The sequence below is a fragment of the Eptesicus fuscus genome, chromosome 3 (genome assembly GCF_027574615.1).
Source record: "Eptesicus fuscus isolate TK198812 chromosome 3, DD_ASM_mEF_20220401, whole genome shotgun sequence".
NCBI lineage: Eukaryota > Metazoa > Chordata > Mammalia > Chiroptera > Vespertilionidae > Eptesicus > Eptesicus fuscus.
Window position 1 is genome coordinate 6337895 of NC_072475.1, and position 21537 is coordinate 6359431.

At 51.5% G+C, this 21537-nt stretch overlaps 1 protein-coding gene across 2 annotated transcripts in view; it reads left to right on the plus strand.

Moving 5' to 3' along the window:
• Positions 1 to 21537, plus strand: part of BACE2 (beta-secretase 2) — a 76900-nt gene that overhangs the window by 40760 nt on the left and 14603 nt on the right. Inside the window, exons 4-8 of one of the 2 annotated variants that reach the window (XM_008145782.3) lie at positions 3152 to 3280; positions 4684 to 4818; positions 6196 to 6297; positions 11645 to 11794; positions 18258 to 18426. In XM_008145782.3, the coding sequence (XP_008144004.2) occupies positions 3152 to 3280; positions 4684 to 4818; positions 6196 to 6297; positions 11645 to 11794; positions 18258 to 18426 (685 nt within the window). The remainder of the gene's footprint in view (positions 1 to 3151; positions 3281 to 4683; positions 4819 to 6195; positions 6298 to 11644; positions 11795 to 18257; positions 18427 to 21537) is intronic. The other variant, XM_054713556.1, reaches the window with a different exon arrangement.

A 21537-nucleotide genomic window follows, 5' to 3' on the forward strand; every position in this document is an offset into this window, starting at 1 on the left:
ATGCACACTGCACATACCTTATTTTGAAGTAAAAAAACAAAACAGCAAAAACACCCACATGTGGCCCGCGGGCCGTAGTTTGAGGACACCTGGTCTAGGCATTTTTAAAATTAAAGGGACATGGCACAATTTTGGAACCTTCCTGCAAGATAACCTGGAACCATTACTTACTGTTCGTCTGTTGTTTTTATCTGTTTTACTCGTATAGTTTGGAAATACTGAGAACCTGGATCACTCTGTGATTTTGTGTAGGAGTTTTTAGTAGCGTAGGGTTCAGAGAAAACACGTTTATTACATCCATACACTCGTATGCAGATGGACCCTAGAGGAGACACGGGGACCTCGGCAGGGGGGTGGCCCCGGCAGGCTGAGAGGGCCTCTGAGGGACACCTGCAGCCGGAGCCGGGGCACCTGGAGAGCCTGCCTGGGGACCACCGGCCACTGGAAGGAGTCCCACGCTGAGGAAGAGGGGGGAACCTTGCTCTCGGCGGCATCAGCACCTCACAAGCAGGAAGGGCAGGCTGCAGGGTCTCCAGTGTTTGCCGTGCAGGAAGCGCTGCTGGCGGGCGGGAGAGGGAGGCGGCTGGCCGAGGCCGGGGCGTTTCCACAGGGAAGGGCTGCCCGGGGCAGGCGCCTGGGACACTGAGCACCCCTGGGCAGGTCTGCAGACACCCGAGCAAAGCAGAAGGAGGTCACCCTCCGGCCCGTCCCCGGGCACCACACCTCCTCGCTCAGGGTCAGGCTTTGAGCAGAGCTAAGTGGGAAACCAAGGCGCCCGGCAGGAGCCGCAGGAGCCGCAGGCCGGTGACCACAGCGCCCCAGGGGTCCCTGAGGGTCCCCGAGGGAAGGCCTGCTCTCTCGCCTCATAAGGACATTTGTTCCAGCTCAAGTTTACTAGCAGATGGTGCAGGGCTGGGGGAGGGGAGGTATGTAGGGGGTGCCGCAAGCCGGGGGCGGGGGGAATCTCCAGCCCTGTGGTTTCTCAAGGAGAAAAACCAGCCCCCTGAGACACGAGGCTGAGAACATCAAAGATGTCAGTTCTCACGAGCTCCCCGAGAGGCTGGCTGTGTAAGGTCAAGTCACCCCACTTTTGAAATGTGTACACTGAGGATCAGAGGTCCCGCCTCGCCCAGGGCAGTCAGAGCCCCAGCTGCCTTGTTTCACTGTCTATGGGGTCCAGCCCGGTTCCGGACCCCCCTCTTTTCTCGGTACAGTAGGCCAAGCTTAGTATGAGATTTGCGTAACTTTCATTTCTTAATATATTTTCACCAACCATGTGACCCCAGGCCAAACATTTCGTCTTCATGTGACTTTCAGAGTGAAAGATGTGGGTGTGACCGTTGTCATGCTGATTATTTGGAAGACGCTAAACGATCTGGAATGAGTAACGTGGAAAACTTCCCTTGGGAATCAACAACTTGGGGGTTTCCAGACGTTCCGCATGACCTTTTATCTCTTCGTCTGTGAAATTCCAGGATTAGCAGCCATTGGCCCCACACTCTTGGCGCTGAGGAGTCAGTGAGAGAATGTGTAGGGAGCAGGGACAGGCAGGGCGGTTGGGTGGTGGCCCCAAGCGTTTCTGAAGTGGGTTGATGAACGGTGAGTGGTGGCCATGGTGTGTGGCGGTCCCTGGTGGACCCCAGATGCTTCCCACTGAGGAGCCACCCACGGGGGCTCCCCTCCTGCAGATGCCCAGGTCCAAACACACCCCTCAATCAGGTTCTCTTGGTCGTGGGACCGTGTGCTTTGAAACCTCTACAGGGACGCTGGGCACAGCCCTACTGATGGTGACCTGACGGAATCCTAACCGATCCCTGACTGTGCCAGGCTCTGCGCCCAGCCCTTTATGAGATAACGCCCATTTAAGCTGAGAACCGCTCTCGGAGCCCATTATCATCCCATTTTACAGATAAGGAAACCAAGGGGCAAGTCCCAGGGTTAAGCAGGTGGAGCCAGGATTCAGTCCTGCGCAGTGGTCACCTTGCCGCCTCTCAGGGAGATGGACGACCGAAGAACACCCCTGGGTCAGCACCAGCCCCACCCGTGTCCACACCCGCCTGGGTCAGCACCGGTCCCACCCCTGTCCAGAGGCGCCTTCGTCTCACTGACCCGAACACAAAGTCCTGCGACAAAGACAGAGGCGTCGTCCCAGGCTCACCAGATTCCACGGGAGCTGAGTGGGAGACAGTGCAAATGAACTCAACAAATGGGAAGATGTATATGTTTGCCAGTGGGGCTCTCTCCCTCCTCCCTCCAGAATTGTAGATGATAATTTGTATTATCTTACAGATAATAAATGACCGTGCCTTCTGTTAACCACGGGTTGTTGGCATATGCCTATAGCATCCATGCTACTGCAGTTAAGTTTCCACCAAAAACGAACCCTCATAGTGACTAGCTCTCCTACCTCCCAGCGGTCAAAGCCAAAATCTAAACGCAAGCCTATGACCTTCCTTTGTGACCCCAGCACCCGTGGTCCACCCCCAACTCAGAGCTGTCGGTAGACCGTCCCTCTCTCCTTTGAGTCCTGGAGAAATGGGGGCGTCCTCGGCGTGGATGGCTGCGTGTCAGGGAGGCGTAGAGTGAAATTCGGCGGTGGGGAACAAACGATCCAGCTTTTCAACTTGAGGAGCAGAGCATTGCTCCTTTTCTGCTAAATCCCCGCTCACCGGAGTTCAGTAGACAGCTGAACCGTCTGGGATCTGAGACAAATTGTCCGCTGGGTCCGGCATCTCTAATTTGCATGATGGACAGACAACTGTGGCTGAAAGAGGTGCAGACAGCCTCCGGCCCGGGAGACCCTGCTCTCTCCTTCCTCCGAAATGTCTGCAGTGAGAATCCACCCGCTACCGTGGAAAGCCACTTCCCCAGCTTCCCACGCCGCCTCGCCGGGCTGTCGTGATGATAAATGGGACAGCAGCTCCCAATAGCTTCCGGGAACACTCTCACTCCTACACCCGACAGGAAAACTCCCACGTAGTAGGAAGTCCTGGTGGAGGGTTGTGAGTTATTGTTGAAGGTACTTGGTCCTAAGCTTGTTTATTGTTTAGCTGTGAAAAACGTTAAATAGAAACATGCAGTGGTGTGGACCCTGGGTCATTCCTCGCCTGGCCTGTGAGTCTGAAGCCTTGTCCCTGTCCTCCCTCCGCAGCCATCGAGTTCTCTGGAGACGTTCTTCGATTCCCTCGTGACGCAAGCCGGGATCCCCAACGTCTTCTCCATGCAGATGTGTGGGGCGGGGTTGCCGGTGGCCGGATCTGGTACCAACGGAGGTAGTCTTGTGGGTATCTTTCCGTCTTCAAGAGGCGAAAGAAACTCACAAACCACTGGGGCTCTTTTTTATTTTATTTTATTTTATTAAAGACCTGATAGAAATACTAGACATGTAGGCGTACATAGGTCTTGGGAGAGTTTGATAATCCTTATTATAGAACCTTTCTAAAAATGAATAAAATTAGCTATTATTTTTATCTTTCCTAATCGTCCTGCCATCCAGAAGAAGATTCTCGTAGCTCCCCCAAATTCCATTAAAGCTTTTGTAAAGTTTTCCTTTGGGAGGTAACTGGTTCTGATGGGTGGGGGAGGGGCAGGTGAGAAACAGGGGGGGGTTTGCAGGTGGGCCTCACTCTGGGGAGGGGACACAAAGGCGGTGCCTGTGATTTCATACGTTTGGGGAGACGAGCACCTGTATATCTCCCCTCCCCAACACACACACACACACACACACACACACACACACACACACACAGCGAAAGTGTTAGTGAAACAGAATCATTCAAGGCCATCAGCCCTGAGTGTCCCCTTGATGGAGCCTGCACCCCGACGTCTCCAGCAGGAGGTGACAGGTGAATGCACAGGAGGCCGCCTTCCTCAGGGTGGGTGCTGCCACGCCTTTGCTCTCCAGCTGTCAGAAGCAGGCTCAGCCACTTGCATTTGCTATCAGTGCAACTGCTCTTTCCTTTTAAAATATATTTTTATTTATTTCAGAGAGGAAGGGAGAGGCAGAGAGAGAGATAGAAGCATCAATGATGAGAGAGAATCATTGATCGGCTGCCTCCTACACGTCCCCTACTGGGGATGGAGCCCGCAACCCGGGCATATGGCCTTATCCAGAATCAAACCGGGACCCTTCAGTCCACAGTCCGATGCTCTATCCACTGAGCCAAACCCGCTAGGGCAGTGCAGCTGCTTTTAACACCTGGTCACCCCCTCTTCGGGGGAGAAGGGGCCTCTGATTTGTGGAGCAAGCTTATGTAGTTTTGCAAAATGAAGTTTGATTAAGGAAGCTCCCTTGTGTTCTGCTTCCATGCACTGGGTGGGGTAGGAGGGCATCCTCTGTTCTGAGGGCTAAGCCACTGTCAGGCTGGGTGGTTAACTACTTCACTGCATTTTTGGGGGGCACAGTCTGGTACGGTAAAGCTGGAGTTATGTGTGTTTCCTGTCGGTGAGGGAAACCCCAAAGCATCCTGATCACACCGGGGCAGAGTATTGTCTGACCTGTGGCTACCTGGCCCCCAAGGTCCCTGTTCACTTTTCAAGCATGTACATTTGTTTTGTAACATCAGACTCAAGCGAAAGTACGATTCCAATGCGGGTCTGACTTACAAGGGCACACTGCTTTGTGTCACGTGCTGTATGCCCGTGTGTGTTCTCTCTCATCCCTGTTACTGTTTTCCTTCCTAGGTCCTGGGAGGGATTGAACCAAGTTTGTACAAAGGAGACATCTGGTATACCCCGATTAAGGAGGAGTGGTATTATCAGATCGAAATTCTGAAATTGGAAGTCGGAGGCCAGAGCCTTAATCTGGACTGCAGAGAGGTACCTATCCTGTGAGCTCTTTGTGCCTACCTGACTGTGTGTGCCTGAGGCACCTAAATATGGCGGCTGGGACCTGAGTGTGGAAAATCAGAAGGTACATTACACTACAAGATAAATCAAAGATTCATGACATTAAAAGTTACAGGGCCTTTAGTTGTATGACAAGTTTAAATTGACCTCTCTCTAAAAAAAAATAAATAAATAATGTTTTTTTTACCATCACTTGGCTCAATAGGAAAAAATTAGCACCACATGGTGAGTGAGGAGAAGTACCTGGAACTACACCTTCGCCATTCCTATGGGCCTGGTGGTCCCTGAACTCTGCTGAAGAGGCTGCATTATGCAGGTTTCATCGGTGTTAGGGACAGACGGGGACAAAAATAAGCCGAACGAAACCAAAAATAAAGCATCAGCTTTATCTTTCCTTCAGAGTTAACCATCCCCCAACCCCCTGTATAATTCTCACTCAAAGAAAAGTTACGCTCTAAGGATGGGAATGGCTGGCTATGCTACAAGGATGCAGGTGTGCAGGGCTGTGAGGCCAGAGCCATTGCTAACCTGCTCACCCCGCTCACTGCGTGTTGGTGTATTAGTGGCACATGATGGCATCATGATTATGATGACTCGAGGGAGCCTTCGTCTGCTATGATATCCTCGGAATGGTTTATGAAAACCCCCAGCATTTCATTATATCCCTCCCTCATGCCTCCAACCTTGGCCTCCCATCCTTCCGTACGCCCCGTCGCAGTCCCCCACAAAGGCCCATGCACCCACACGCCTCTGAGAAACCCGCGGAGACGGGATGGATGGTGGTCCGTCCCACTGAGACTGCTGCGTCCACAGCTCTGTGTTTAAGGTCAGAGGGCACTTGTTCGCCATGAAGGAATCCGGTGGCAGAATCCAAGGGCCTGAAATAAAATGCAAACTGTGTGTGGGCGTGTGATGCCCTGACGGAAGGTGGCTCTGGTTCTCTCTTTCCCTGGGCAGCATCAGGGAGGGTTGGCTTGTGTGCGTTGTGCAAATGGCATTTAATGTGCCATTGCACCCTCTGAGGACAAGGGGGTCTTTTCTGGTTGCCCCGGAGGCTCCTGGGCAAGGGCATTTGGGCACCTCTGCATGAGGGACAGACTCTGCATTGGGAGGGCTGTTGATCTTGGTCACGTCGCTCCCCTTTTCTGGCCTCGGTTTCTTCATCTGTGAAGTGAGAACGTTGAGCTAAAAGATCCCGGGTTTCCAGGTTCTGAGAATATAAAATTCATTGTAACCACCAAGGAGGTGCCGTGGCTGCCCAAACTTGTACACAACGGATGCCCAGTGATGGCGGGCTGGTGCGGTGTCACTCATGCGCCTTCTCGCCCTCTCCTTCCCCCCTTTTAGTATAACGCGGACAAGGCCATCGTGGACAGCGGCACCACTCTGCTGCGCCTGCCCCTGAAGGTGTTTGATGCGGTGGTCGACGGCGTGGCCCGCGCGTCTCTGGTGAGTCTCGGGGCGCGGATGAACCTCGGAGAACACCAGGTCATGGCCACGTGCTGGGCAGTGTTACCCTCTATTCTGATGGCCTCCCTCTGAGGGGTTAAGGGCTGTGTGTTTTTTAACTATTACTCATTAATTTCACAATCTTGTTATTTGATGTTAACTGGCAAGTCACTGTTTCATTTTAACCCGAGAGAACTGGGATCTGAAGGTGCAGCGTTTTGTATTTGAAATGATGGTGTAGTTGGTGCGATACAGTTTTTTAATCTAAGAATAAAAATTGGCAATATACTACATTAAAATAAATAGTAAACCAGGAATATGTTTGTAGCCTTTAAAACTAAAGAAATAAACCAAAAATCATACTCCTTTCAGGCCTCATTCAAGCTGTGTTGGGATGTTTTTTTTAAAATATATTTCATTGATTTTTTACAGAGAGGAAGGGAGAGGGATAGAGAGTTAGAAACATCGATGAGAGGGAAACATCGATCAGCTGCCTCCTGTACACCCCCCTACTGGGGATGTGCCCACAACCAAGGTACATGCCCTTGACCGGAATTGAACCTGGGACCCTTCAGTCCACAGGCCGATGCTCTATCCACTGAGCCAAACTGGTTAGGGCTGTGTTGGGATTTTAATTCTGTTGTAAAAGAATGTGATCCACAGGTGACAAGGACCAGTGGGCCGATATAATAATTACAGTGTGGTCACGTTCAGTAACACAACTGAAATCATGGTCAGAGACAAGTGCCTTTTGGGGACCTGGCTGATGGTATTCCCAGGGTGACCCCAATTTTCCAGTTTGGGGCATCGGAGTGGACCAGCTGGCATCGATTGGGAAGGACACAACTTTGGGATCAGATGGAATTGAAGTTAGTCTGGTTCTTGGCACGGATGAGCAGAGTACCTGGGGAAGGGTCTTGGGCCCCGGGAGGGTCCCCACATTCTCAGTGGGATTGTTCTGAGGTCTGGGGTCAAGTGCCTGCGCCCAGGTGCTCGGGAAAGAGGAGCTGCTATCCAGTGTCCACACTGCAGTGTTGCTACTGTGTGAATGCAAGACACACATTCCTCCCAGCTGCTTGGGTGTTTTTATCATGAGATCTGTCCACGCAGGGCCCCCCTGGCAAAGGCAGCAGAAATGAGTGTTTCCCGCAGAGTCGTTATCCTGCTACTAACTCGGCTGATTTCTTGCTCCGCTGGGAAGGCCGAGTTCAAAGGACGATTGATCGGAAAAGGCAGAGCAGTTGCTTTATTACAGGTGATGGTGGGAACCTGGGAAGAGAGAGAGGGCTTGTGGTTATCCTGAATGGAAACTTCAAAAGTCTGTGCCATGGGGCCCTGGCCGGTGTGGCTCAGTGGTAGAGCACTGACCTGTGCACTGAATGGAACTCCCGGTCAAGGGCACATACCTGGGTTGCAAGTTCATTCCCGGCTCCAGTTGGGGCGCATGCGGGAGGCAACCAATCGATGTGTCTCTCTGACATTGATGTTTCTCTCTCTCTCGCCCCCTCCCTCCCTTTCACTCTCCCTAATAATCAATGGGAAAAATTTCCTTGTGTAAGGATTAATGATAGATAGACAAATAGACAGACATATAAAACTGCCATGGGAAGAGCAGCAGGCAAACAAAAAGGATGCAGAGGGGAAATAAAAAAGCAAGAACGTGGAGGCCCTTTTGGAACTAAAAGGTCATCAAGGCGGCAGCCAGAGCCGTCTAATATCCGCTGAATCAGACAAGAAACGGCCTGAAGTTTTAGAGCCTGACATTCAGAATGCTGGCGGCAAATCAGACGAGGCTCGATGCTCGAATTACGGAGCCATCTGCCCATTTCCCTCAGTGAAAATGTCCGCAGCAGAGTCCACACGAGCCTCGTCAGGTGTAATGCTCTGAGCTATGAATGCTTCCCCGAGGGCCAAGGAAGTGCCCGGAGCCTGGGCATGTGACTGACCGCCAGCAGAACCTCTGCGGGCCGTGAGAGCGCCAGGCTGTGGCTGGCAGGTGTTGGCACGCCGAGGTCATTGGGTCACGGGTTGGGCAGTGACTGGCTTTGTAAGAAAACCACGAGGTGGAGGGAGAAAATTACATAATGTGTTTGCCTTGTCGCCACGGATCCTGTGACCCCGGAGCCTGCGTCAGGAGGAGCAACCTGGGAAGACTGTTTGTCTCGGGAGGGTGTGCGCTGCTCTGTGGGCCTTTGTGTGCGCACCAAAGGCGTGTTTGTTCTCTATCCGCCGGGCCCTCGGAGCCGCTCCCGGCCTGGTCTTCTTTCAGGTCAGGGAAAGGCTGGCCTCAGAGAGCAAACATAGTACCAACATTGGGCTCTGGCTCCTGCGTGGACTATCACCTTGGGATTTTAGAAATGAACTAGAGGCCCAGTGCACGAAATTTGTACATGGGATGGGGAGGGTGGGGGGAGTGTGTCCCTCAGCCCAGCCTACACCCTCTCCAATCTGGGACCCCTAGAGGGATGTCCGACTGCCCTCACAATCCAGGACTGCTGAATCCCAACTGCTCACCTGCCTGCCTGCCTGATTGCCCCTAACCGCTTCTGCCTGCCAGCCTGATCACCCCCTAACCACTCCCCTGCCAGCCTGATTGACGCCTCAGTGCTCCCCTGCTGGCCCGATTGCCCCTAACTGCCCTCCCCCGCCAGCCTGGTCTCCTCTAACTGTCCTCCCCTGCAGGCCTGGTCTCCCCCAACTGCCCTCTCCTGCTGGCCTGGTCATCCCTAACTTCCCTCCCTTGCCAGCCTGGTTGCCCCTAACTACCCTCCCCTGCAGGCCTGGTTGCCCCCAACTGTGCTCCCCTTCAGGCCTGGTCCCCTCCAACTGCCTTCCCCTGCAGTCCTGGTTGCCCCCAACTGCCCTCCCCTGCAGGCCTGGTCCCCCCCCCCCAACTGCCCTCCCCTGCCAGCCCAGTCACCCCTAACTGCCCTCCCCTGCTGGCCTAATCGCCCACAACCGCCCTCCCCTGCTGGCCATCTTATGGTGGCCATCTTATGTCCACATGGGGGCAGCCATGTTTGACCACATGGGGGCGGCCATCTTGTGTGTGATGGTCAATTTGCATATTAGTCTTTTATTAGATAGGATGGTGGGTAGGTCTGTATTTTGAAATGAGCCCAGTGGGACTTGTGTGTGGCAGAGACCTGGGCTCCGCTCCTCCCAGTATGACACCGTGCATCTCAGGCCACGTGTTTCTGCAACTCTAAAACGCACAAGCAGAGGACCCGCTTCCAGGTGACTTCTGACGTTAGAGCTCTGTGACCTGAGGCCTGACTCCCACCCCACCCCCACCCCCTCACCCCCCGCCCACATGGCTTAGCCCCTGGAAGCTTCCCAGACTCCTTTGGAGGCAGATGGTCCCGCATCGAGTTCTGAGCTGGGCCCTCAGGCCAGGTACTTGGCCTCTCTGATCCTCATTCTCCATCTGTGGCTGGACCTGCTCTTAGTGCTGACGTCAGAGCTATGGGCCATGAGCCAGGCGAGCCACCCTTTCCGGCAAAATGACTGCCCCACCTCATCATCTGGCAAGAGGTCCGTCCCTAGGATGCCCATTTCCAATCGACTTCGCTTTTATCAAAGGAGAAACTGCATTAAAGCCAGCGTCAGAGATCTTGCAGGTCACTCCTGGGCAGTCCAGGGGGCAGCCTGCCATGGATGGAGAGACACAGGATATTTTCTCCCTCTGTCACCCGGGAGGGAGGGCTGGCACCTGTGTGTGCGGTTGTGTAGCACAGGACACACCCCGCGTTCATCCTGTCCCGCCACGGTGTCCTCTGTACCTGCCCCACGTGTTCTCCACAGCAGCGTGCTTAGCTGCCTTGGCTTCCATCACGCCCTCCTCCTGGCACCTCTTCCCAGCCTTGGGCCGCCCTCTTGGGGGTCTCTCTTCTGCCCATTTCTCTGGGTGGGTCCCTCTCCTCCCTATACTGTCCTAAGTGGTCTGTCAACGGCCACATCACCGCGTCCCACCCTCCTGTCCGTGACTCTGGAATTCAGCGTCTCGCCCCCTTGGAGGCTGGACTCCGGCAACAAGTGACCTGCATGTCCCACTGGAATGCTGCAGTGACACCGGTGTGCCGCGGAGCCCAGGCCTCTGAGAAACGGTTTCTGATAAATGCACCGTGGTGCCCTGGTTCTCTCCGTGCCCAGCTCATTCGTCTTTCTGTCCTCTGCTCCAGCCTCCGTGGCTGTCGTCCGCATCCCAAATGGGGCAGGTCTCATGCTCTGCCCTCCTCCCTCTCTCCCTCCCACCCCCCATACCTCACCAACGCCCTTTCGTCCCTCAACTCAGCCCAGGTGTTCCTACTTCAGGGACAAACACCCGCCTTCCTCCCCGTCAGTACTCTCCTAGCTCTGTCCCCACCACATACTCCCCCAGCCGTCGCCCGAGCAGGGCTCTGTGCTGGAAGGGGCATGCGTGGTAGCAGAGGAGCCGGCAGGCCTGCTCTGGTGCCTTCGCTGGTCCTGGCGAGATGGCATGCCGGGAACTTGTAACTCACTGAAAATTCAGCAACTAGTAGACATGCTTGGGTGACTGTCCTTCCAGTCCCCTGACGAGAGGCACAGGTGGACGTTCTGTGTTCCAGCCCATTCATTTTTCCCACAATCTGTCCTGAATCTCTCTGATGGGCTGGGTGTTAGGACCATAAGGGGATGCAAGCCTCTGTCCTTAAAGGGCTCAGATCCTAGTGCAGGAAACAGAAGTGAACCAATCACAGTAAATGTCAAACTAACTGCTACAGGGGGATACCTGGTGGAGGACCAGCATTATGTGGGGGAGTCAGGGAGGGCTTCCTGGAGGAGGCATCATCTGAGCTGAGATCTGGAAAGGAGAAAGATGTTCCAGAAGACCAGAGAGCTCACAAGGGGCTCTGCACCTGGAGGAAGCTTGCTGGGTGCGGGGAATTCAAAGGAGAGGTGATGCCTGAAAGGTCCTGAGGGCCACAGTTAGGATCAGGTCTCTCTTTTAAAGGGTCATTGCCAATTACCGTGTTACCTTGGGCAAGCCACTTCACCTCTCGGTGCTTTGGTTTCCTCATCTGTGAAGTAGAGGGGGTAATGTTACCGCACTGATGGCGGTGTTTGAGGATTAAAGTAATTATGACTGCAAAGCGCTTATAAAGGTGCCTAATGCCGGCGAGTGCTCCACAAGCCTCAGTGTTTCAATAATTGTTATTTGTCAGCACCGTTACCCTCCAGAGGACTGATGGCTCCACTGCGCTGTCCAAATTAAACACTGTTTATCCCACTGGGCATCTGGCGAGGTGACAAGAAGAGCTGGGAGCTGTTTCCTGTTGACGCGCCAGACTAGTCATTAGTTCTCACGTTATCGTGTTTTGTCTAGATTCCAGAATTCTCGGATGGTTTCTGGACTGGATCCCAGCTGGCATGCTGGGCGAATTCCGAAACACCTTGGTCTTACTTCCCGAAAATCTCCATCTACCTGAGAGACGAGAACTCCAGCAGATCCTTCCGCATCACTATCCTGCCTCAGGTATGAGCTTGGATTTGTGCTTTCCTCTCTTCGACGTGTAGCATGCAAAAGTAAAGCCCTTCGTGCATATTATCCAATAATTGATACCTAACACAGGTATAGATATACAGTGGTGCCGAGTAACAAACAACCACGAATAGGAGCAGCTTTATCAGTGAGCATTAATTCCTGCTCAGGAGCCTGGGTGGGTCTGCTGATTTCCTGGGCTTGCTCCCCTGTGTCTTGTCAGCTGGTGTTGGCTGGGTCTAGGTTGGCCTTAGTCTAGGATGGTCTTGGTCTAGGTTGGCCTTAGTTTAGGATGGTCTAAGTCTAGGTTGGCCTTAGTTTAGGATGGTCTTGGCCTAGGTTGGCCTTAGTCTAGGATGGTCTTGGTCTAGGATGGTCTTGGTCTAAGTTGGCCTTGGTCTAGGATGGTCTTGGTCTAGGTTGGCCTTGGTCTAGGATGGTCTTGGTCTAAGTTGGCCTTGGTCTAGGTGGGCCTTGGTCTAGGATGGTCTTGGTCTAGGTTGGCCTTAGTCTAGGATGGTCTTGGTCTAAGTTGGCCTTGGTCTAGGATGGTCTTGGTCTAGGATGGTCTTGGTCTAAGTTGGCCTTGGTCTAGGATGGTCTTGGTATAAGTTGGCCTAATCTAGGATGGTCTTGGTCTAGGTTAGCCTTAGTCTAGGATGGTCTTGGTCTAAGTTGGCCTTGGTCTAGGATGGTCTTGGTCTAAGTTGGCCTTGGTCTAGGATGGTCTTGGTCTAAGTTGGCCTTGGTCTAGGATGGTATTAGTCTAGGATGGCCTTGGTCTAGGTTGGCCTTAGTCTAGGATGGTCTTGGTCTAGGATGGTCTTGGTCTAGGATGGTCTTGGTCTAAGTTGGCCTTGGTCTAGGATGGTCTTGGTCTAAGTTGGCCTTGGTCTAGGTGGGCCTTGGTCTAGGATGGTCTTGGTCTGGGGTCTGGGATGGCCTCATTTACTCTGGTGGCTAGGTCAGTGGAGTGATAGGGTTGTTTGTTGGCTCACCATCCAGCGGTGACTCATGCAGTGGTTTCTTCTTCTGAGAGAGAAGAAACTCAGGGACTCCTGAAGTCTAGGCCCAGAACTAGCCACCATCTCCTGCACACAGCTGCCCACACAAGGCCAAGGCCAGCCCAGACTCCCGGGTGGAGAAGTAGACACCACCTCCCAATGGGAGGCTATGCAAAGTCACATCACAAGGGGGTGGCTACAAGGAAAGGTCAAGAATTGAGGACATTTTTGCAACATCTACAATAATACCAATAGATGGGTTTTTCCTACTTATGTATAAACTAGAGGCCTGGTGCACGAAATTCATGCACAGAGGGTGGGGTGTCCCTCAGCACAGCCTGCACCCTCTCCAATCTGGGACCCCTCGAGGGATGTCCGACTGCCCGTTTAGGCCCAATCCTGGTGGGATCGGGCCTAAACGGGCAGTCGGACATCCCTCTCACAATCCAGGACTGCTGGCTCCCAACTGCTCGCCTGCCTGCCTTCCTGATTGCCCCTAACTGCTTCTGCCTGATCACCCCCTAACCACTCCCCTGCCAGCCTGATCAATGCCTAACTGCTCCCCTGCCAGCCTGATTGCCTCTAACTGCCTTCCCCTGCAGGCCTGGTCACCCGTAACTGCCCTCCCCTACAGGCCTGGTCCCCCACAACTGCCCTCCCCTGCAGGCCTGGTCCCCCCAAACTGCTCTCCCCTGCAGGCCTGGGTCCCCCCAACTGCCCTCCCTTGCTGGCCAGATCACCCACAACTGCCCTCCCTTGCAGGCCTGGTCCCTCCCAACTGCCCTCCCATGCTGGCCATCTTGTGGTGGCCATCTTGTGTCCACATGGGGGCAACCATCTTTGACCACATAGGGGCAGCCATCTTGTGTGTTGGAGTGCCAGTCAATTTGCACATTACTCTTTTATTAGATAGGATAAAGAATAAAACTGGATTCTCAGAGATTAAGACATCATTTCCCCCATATGCAATAAATCATTGATTCCTTCTTTATGCCAAGCATCTAATTAAATAGACTAACTTCTGTCCTCCTTAGTCATGTTCTCGCCTCTCCCCATAGCTCTCACTATGTCCCTCACACCCCCTTCCATCACTTCAGGAACCTCCAGAGTGCCCTCCAGGCATCCATGTCACCACTTTGTTTCTCTTTACAGCTATTCCAGGTCAGCCTTCCTAAACCACAGCTTTCAGTGCCACTGTTTAAATGCTGATGGTCTCTTTCCCTGGAGTGGCTCTCCAGGACCTCCTTGCCTGGCCCTTCCTTGCTCTCCCACCTATTTCCTGCTACACCCTTGATCCTCCACTGATTGGTCACTGTGCCTGCTCCGTCTCCTAACCTTTGCTTTCACCACTCCCCACCCCTCGCCACGCCCCGCCTGAAATGCCCTCCGGTCCCCACTCCATCTGTGTATCTAATTTCTTCCCATCCTCGAAGACCCGACTCAAACAACCCATCTTTTGTTGAACCTCTGCTGAGCAGAATAACCCATTTGTGAGCTTGCCCTTCAAGCCCATAATGCGAGTTTTCCAGGCTACTCATCTGGCATGGGGCCATGTCTTTAGGGTGTATTTTATGCCGTTGCCTTTTTTCCTTTGACTTCTGTTTTCTGAAAAAACACACACACTTCTATTCTTTCTCAATTATTTCCTTGAAGATGAGAACCATGAGTTTTAAAGACCACCCTTCCTTCCACAACACTGCCATGCAGGGCCCTGTAACTGTTAAATGGCTAAGCCCTGTGTCTATGACATATAAGCTGGTGAATTTGGGATAAAGGAGTGTGGCTAGGAGGTAGGAAAGGAGGAATAATTTCAGAAGAAACAAGTAAGTGATAATACTGCCTTTTCTCCATTTTCAACTTTACATAAGGGAAGGGGGTGGCATTCCAGAAATGGGCACTTGTTTGGGAAAAGACTGAAGTACAGCCCGGCAGAGGACACTGCCCTTGACTCACTCGCCCTGTCTGCGTCTACCTCTTTAACTATAAAGGAGAAATGGTAGTACTTGCAGTGGCGTTTTCAGAAGACGGCCATGACCTTGGATGCACGGCACTGCAAAGAGTGATGTTGGAATATGTTTTCAGCATCTTTAAAATAATGTACTCTTTATGATTATATTTTGGTCTGCCAACCAGCCAAATGTGGACATTATTTCATCAGCGTGGCTTGTAACTGAAGTTAAAGCCTAGCTTGAGGACACAGGTGGACGTGTTCTGGCAAATAAATGGCATGTGGGTGGTTGGCAGAGTCAGGGACTCACGAGAAGCAGGAGGAAAAAAGCAGGCAATCAGGGAAAAACCTATTACATCCCGGTCAGGTAATAGCCGTCAAAGCTGAAAGTTCACGGGGGATTGTCAGTGCTCTTAGGATCAAGCACGGGGCGAGCGTGGGGACACAGGGAGGCGGTTTGGGGAGGTGGCATCCATGTGCATATCTCTGGGTAAGAATCCAGTCTTATTCTCACTTATGAGACTGTGGATGTTTTGGGGGGTTGACTTTGACATGTTCACATTTTCGATTTTTAAAAATCAACATTCCCCATTGTTTGAGTTTTTATTCAACCTCACCATGTTTGCTTTCCGTTGCCTGTTGGGAAGGACGTGGATGGGCAATTGTGAACCACGCACGCTCCATATGCTGGTCAGACCCCTCAAGGACACACTGGGGTCATCTAATACCTCAGCTCTGCCTGCCCCACCCCTTTCCTAACATTCAGGGCAATCACAGGCTCCTTGTTGCTGAGGTATTTGCCTGGGGTCCCTACCTGGGACCTTCGGGCACCAGCAGGCAGAGCTGGGCGAGTGGTTGCTGGAGCAGGGGAGTCTGGTTTGTCGCCAACACCATTTTCCAAAAACACACGAGCTGAATTCTCTTTGGCCTGTTAAAAAATCTATTTCCAGCTCTCAGACAAGTTCTGATTTTTTTTTTTTTCACATAACCCTGTAAGTGTAAATAGTTTCAGTCCTGATGCCACTGGTTCGCCCGTTTGTACTCAGCTTAAGGCAGACAGTTTCTTCTGAGATCCAGAAATACCACAGCTTTCCCGACATGTGACAAATTTACAGTCTGGAATTTTTATTGGGAGTCGACTGGGACCCAACAGAAGGGCCAGAGTACAAGATACAAATTCTGTTCGCATCAGTATCATCAGTTGCATCATCCTTCATAATTATTTGGGTTTCATTATGGAATTAGTTTACTCAAAGGTAGGGGTGTGTGTGTGTGTGTGTGTGTGTGTGTGTGTGTGTGTTTCTGTTTCTGTAACAGCTAAGCCACCCCCCCCCACCCTTTTCTTAATTTAACACCGATCAAAGCTTAGCCCCACTCATTCATTTGACACGCACTTATTGAGGTCTTCCTCTATGCCTGGCGTATACCAGGTGCCTAGGTGCCAGGCACACGGGGAGGAGGAGAATGATGCCTGTCCTTGAAGAAGGGTTTGCAGACAGACAGACCAATCAGTGCAGGGTTCTACCTGCCGGAACAGCTCCCTGGACACAGCAGCTGCTCAGTGCCCAGCAGTTGGTGACTCCAGGCACTGCCACCACCGTGTCCTTGCTCCCCCCTCGGCCTTGCAGCCCCTCTCCCTCCCATCTGCCCTGCAGGTTAAGTACAGTGGCGTTAACCTTCCTCAGGGTCAGTGTGATCACTTATGTTTTCGCCAGCACAACTTCTGACTTCCTTTCCTGTTGGGATTTTAAATACTGTTCTTGTGCCTACCCTTCCAAAAGTCCCACGCTCAGCCCAGTCTGCCTCCTCCTCCACCTCCATCAGTCATCATACGGAAGCCCCTCCCACTGGTCTCCTTTCAGTCTTTGCTCGTCCCTCCAAAATCCCTACCTCTCACGTTCCCAGAAGGCCCCAGACTGCCTATCTGAGTATTGACTTGTCCCTCCAAGTTTTCCTTAGTGCTTTCATCCTTTAGGGCAAAATCCTTCTCACTTATTTTGTGCTTTATTGTTTTTTTCCCCAAAAAAATATTTGTCATGTCATACCAAGCCATTCTCTCTTAACTGCCTACATTTTAATACTTTTCCATTAAAAAAAAAACACAGGGGAATTGTTACTAATATGATATTGATTTGCTCACTGATTGTTTTAAGATTTAACTCATGTTCCTAGTAACTCTTGCCTCCTGGGGACCTCGGGACATGGGCTTCACACATGTCAGAACTTCTTATCCTTTGATGCCGTGTCTTCTGTCTGATTGTGATGGTTTTTTGCCTCTTGCACTGAGGAAATCATCCTACCTGTGCATCCTGACTCTTTCTTAGAAGACACCACCACTTTGGAAAAATGGCATCCTGGAGCCAGTTAGGGACCTTTGTAGTAGATCAGGAGAGAAGAGGCCACCGATGGCCTGGACCAGGGTGGTGGTGATGGAGATGGGAGAGGTGGTCAGATTCAGGTTCTGTTTCAAAGGAAGGCTGCAGGCGCTGTGTGCGGTTTCGATGGGAGGTAAGAGATACTGACCTGATGCTCTGGCACCCGAGTAAAGGCTGTGTCGCGGATTTAACTGAGACAGAGAGCCTTGAGATGAGCAGATCGGGGCAATAGCCAAAGTTCAGTGTTATTTTCTTAATGTTACATTTGAGATGCCAACTGATGATGAGTGGGTGGGCAGGTGGACAGAGCGTGTGGCAATGGCAGCAAAGATCTGGGCTGGACGTAAAGATTTGGGAGTCTCGGCGTAGAGCACAGGGGGTGTGCTGAGGGCCATGGGGCTGCATGAGCACCTGGGAGGAAAGAGAGAGAGGAAGCCAGAGCTCTGCAGTTCTCGGATACTGACAGGTGAGGAAGGTGAAGCAGATCCAGTACAGATGCCAGCAAGGGAGTAGCCAGTGAGTTAGGAGGAGGAAGAGAGGACCCTCTCTTAGGGATGAAGTGAAGAGAGTTGTGACGAGGAGAGAACCAGCAGGTCAACATTATCAATAGAAGGGACCTGTTGGAACACTTCTGACTCAATATTTACTTATCTGTCTCCCCCTTAGATGGGAAGCTTGGCTGGGACAGGAACCCTGTGTTATTCGTCCTTGTATTGCTGGTACCAAGGGCAGTATCTAGGCTCAAAAAATAACTGGTGGGAAGATGGTTGAATGGATGGAAGGACAGATGGATGGGTGAATAGGTGGATGGATGGATGGATGGATGGATGGATGGATGGGCAAACAGATGGATGGGTGGCTAGATGGATGGGTGACTTGATGAATGGATGACTAAATAGATAGGTGGATGGAAGTCTGCTTATGGTTGTCACTGAACAGGTGGTGCACATGTTCCTGTCACTCTCACTAATGTTTATCACCACCATGCTTATCACCACCACATTTCAACTAGATCTGTAGCGCCCATAGCATCTGGGAGAGTTCTGAGCACCCTGTGACCATGACAGTTGTGTGATGTTGCCTGATTTGTGCTTCTTCTTGCTTGTTTCCTCTTTTCTCTTAAACACCAGCTTTACATTCAGCCCATGATGAGGGCTGGCCTGAATTATGAGTGCTACCGATTTGGCATTTCACCGTCCACGAACGCGCTGGTGATTGGTGCTACCGTGATGGAGGGCTTCTACGTGATCTTCGACAGAGCTCGGAAGAGGGTGGGCTTCGCGGCAAGCCCCTGTGCAGGTGAGCGATGCTGGCGTCGGACAGGGAGACCTGCCTCCGGAACTTATGTCAGTTCACTCACTTGGGAGCCCTGCTTGACAAGTCAGTTGTGTTGAATTGATCCACTCATGCCTGTAATCCGTGATTGAAGTCTTTTTTTTTTAATATATTTTATTGATTTTTTACAGAGAGGAAGGGAGAGGGATAGAGAGTTAGAAACATCGATGAGAGAGAAACATCAATCAGCTGCCTCGTGCACACCTCCTACTGGGGATGTGCCCACAACCAAGGTACATGCCCTTGACCGGAATCAAATCTGGGACCTTTCAGTCCGCAGGCCGACGCTCTATCCACTGAGCCAAACCAGTAAGGGCCGTGATCAAATTCTTATTGGTAAAACGTACTGGGGTTTGCTGAGAGGGAAAAGCGAGTTCACCCACGTAAGACTTCCAGTGCCGTACTTGGCACATGGAAAAGGCTAGGAAGTGTTGGCATTACTGTTCCCTCTCATATTAAACCTGCATGGGCACCTCATCCCAGGAATAAAAATACTCCAAGGGACCTGGGGGCAGAACATCAGTGTTCCACAGTGAAAGTGAAAGGACTGGAAAAGAAAATTCATAAACTATGTATATTTTTTCCTCAGAGAAATCCTGTAAAATGAGAAATAAATGCTTGTCACTGCTATTTCTCAAAAGCCCAAAATAATGAGACCAAGGAGCCCATGTTTCTGACAGAAGTCCTTTGTGAGACGGCATGACGGTGACAGAGTAGCATTGTTCTGCGAAGCCTGGCTTGTGGCTTAGCCAGATCTACGGCGAAACCACAAGAGCACAGTCAAGTGGATAGGATGGTGACACCCCTTAAACTTGAAAATGTCTTCAGAGTTGACAGTGGGCTTGGGATGGAGTGTCCCCACTGCACACGGGTACTCCCGACTAACAGCCGAGCTAGTAAGGAAAAGGCAAGTCATAGATGGAGTTCAGGAAGCACGTGCCCCAGGAAGTGTGTGCCAGGTCACGTGTCTCTAATAGGGTGTCAGAGGACTGGAAACGTCTGGGGCATCGGTCAGGGTCAGGAACAGAATGAAGTGCTCAGGGATAGAACAACTAAGCAAACGTGAGGTAGAACAAAGAACTAATGACAGGAGGTGGAACAGAAGAAAACCAGGGTGATCGTGAAATACACGATCCCCATGTAGCGGAGGAAAGGAAACAGGAATTTGATGAAAGAAAGCCTTAAACTTGAGACACAGTAGTTGCAGGACAGGCAGGAACGCTAACCAACCAGACCTTCACTCTGATCTACAATTAACCAGCATTTGTCTGGCTGGTGTGGCTCAGTGGTTGAATATCGACCTATGAAGCAGGAGGTCACAGTTCAATTCCCAATCAGGGCACATGCCCGGGTTGTGAGCTCGATCCCCAGTAGTGGGTGTGCAGGAGGCAGCTGATCAATGATTCTCTCTCATCATTGATGTTTCTAAAAAATGTCATAAAAAATATTTTAAAAACACAAAAATTAAAAATAAAATTAATGAGAGTTCGGGGGAGAGTCACGGAGAGGAGGGTGTGCAGGAAATCCAGTCACGGCTGATTTGTTCAGGAGGGAGAGATTCCAGCTATTATTTCTTGCTGCTTACGTCATGGTCTCAAAATGGGAGTCCTGGGAACTAAAGTAGGCACGTGATGCTTCATATTCTTGTTCCTGCGCACTGCCATTCCCACAAAGTAAAGGAATGTGGAGAACAGAAGAGAAACAGGAGGAGGGAAAAGTGCATCTGTAATTCTCAGGCCCGTTCCCATTCTACATAAATAAAATCACCCAATCCATGAACGAATGGGCGGGGCTGTGATGTACCTCCTTCAATGTCAGCGCAGAGTTCTTCGACTTGTACTTGTGACCAGACTCGGGGGCTGGAGACTTGTCATTTCTGAATCTTGGTCATGAGCAAAGGTGACCCTTGCAGATGGGCACTAACTCTTGGCTTTCCACTGAGGGGGGGTCCTCTCTCCCCGCGTTCCCTGGGGCCCCACAACCTGAAACACCGTGTCGCCCAACTGTGGGCGTTTTGCTTCTGTAAAACCAGGGAATCTAAGAGCCAAAGCAGTTTCCCCCCAATTCCTGTTCCCTGGTTAAACACCACCGAAGTAGATCGGGGCTGCTATGGCAACAGCCGTCACATCGTCCACTTGAGTGGATGCTGCGGAGACCGCCATTCCCGCCTGCTCCACGGGAAGTGCCGTGGGAACTGTTAACACGAAGCCCCTCTAGGCGGAGGCGTTTCCTGCGTTCCAGCAGGAATTCCTGGTGAGGTGTTTTTATTGACGTTTGTTTCTGCTGTTTGTTGAAAATATATTTAAGGTGTGGGCACTTAGCCCTTCGATTTTAGCAGCGGTGGGAATGCGCACCGATGAGTCTCCTCTTTAGTGCAAATCGCTTAGCCATTAAAGTGATGGCTCCCCTCGGGGCTGCAGTGAGCAGCCAGACCTGGTCTGTGGCACCACAATACCCGGAATGAAGTGCTGCCTTTTGTTCTGTTTCAAAGTGTTTGTTTATAACGTTTTTTAAATCTTACTTCTTATTTATTTACTCTAATATGTTTTTATTGATTTGAGAGCGAAAGGAAGGGAGAAAGAGAAACATCGATGAGAGAAACATTAATCTGTTGACTCCCATACATGCCCCAAGTGGGGATTGAACCCATAACTGGGGCATGTGCCCTGACCGGGAATCGAACCGTTGACCTTTCGGTGCACAGGACGACACTCAACCATTTGAGCTATACCGGCCAGGGCTATCACATGTTTTAAGCAACAAAGAAAATGCTTGAAATTACAGGAAATCGTGTACTTACTGAACACCCAGATATAACAAATGCTATCCTTTTGTCATCTTCAAAAATTTGTTATAGAAATAAAAAAAATAAGTATAGCGAAAGCCCCACCGCACTGCGCTCCCAGAGTCACCCTTTATCCTGAAGCTGGTGTATATTCTCATAATCACTGCATGTGTATAATGGCACTGCATCGTACCCTGGACTGTTAGCGATCGCTATGCAACAACTTGCCCCCCAGTGTAGCGGCACCTAACGAGCCTGTGTCAGGGGTTGGGAATCAAGGAGTGGGGGAC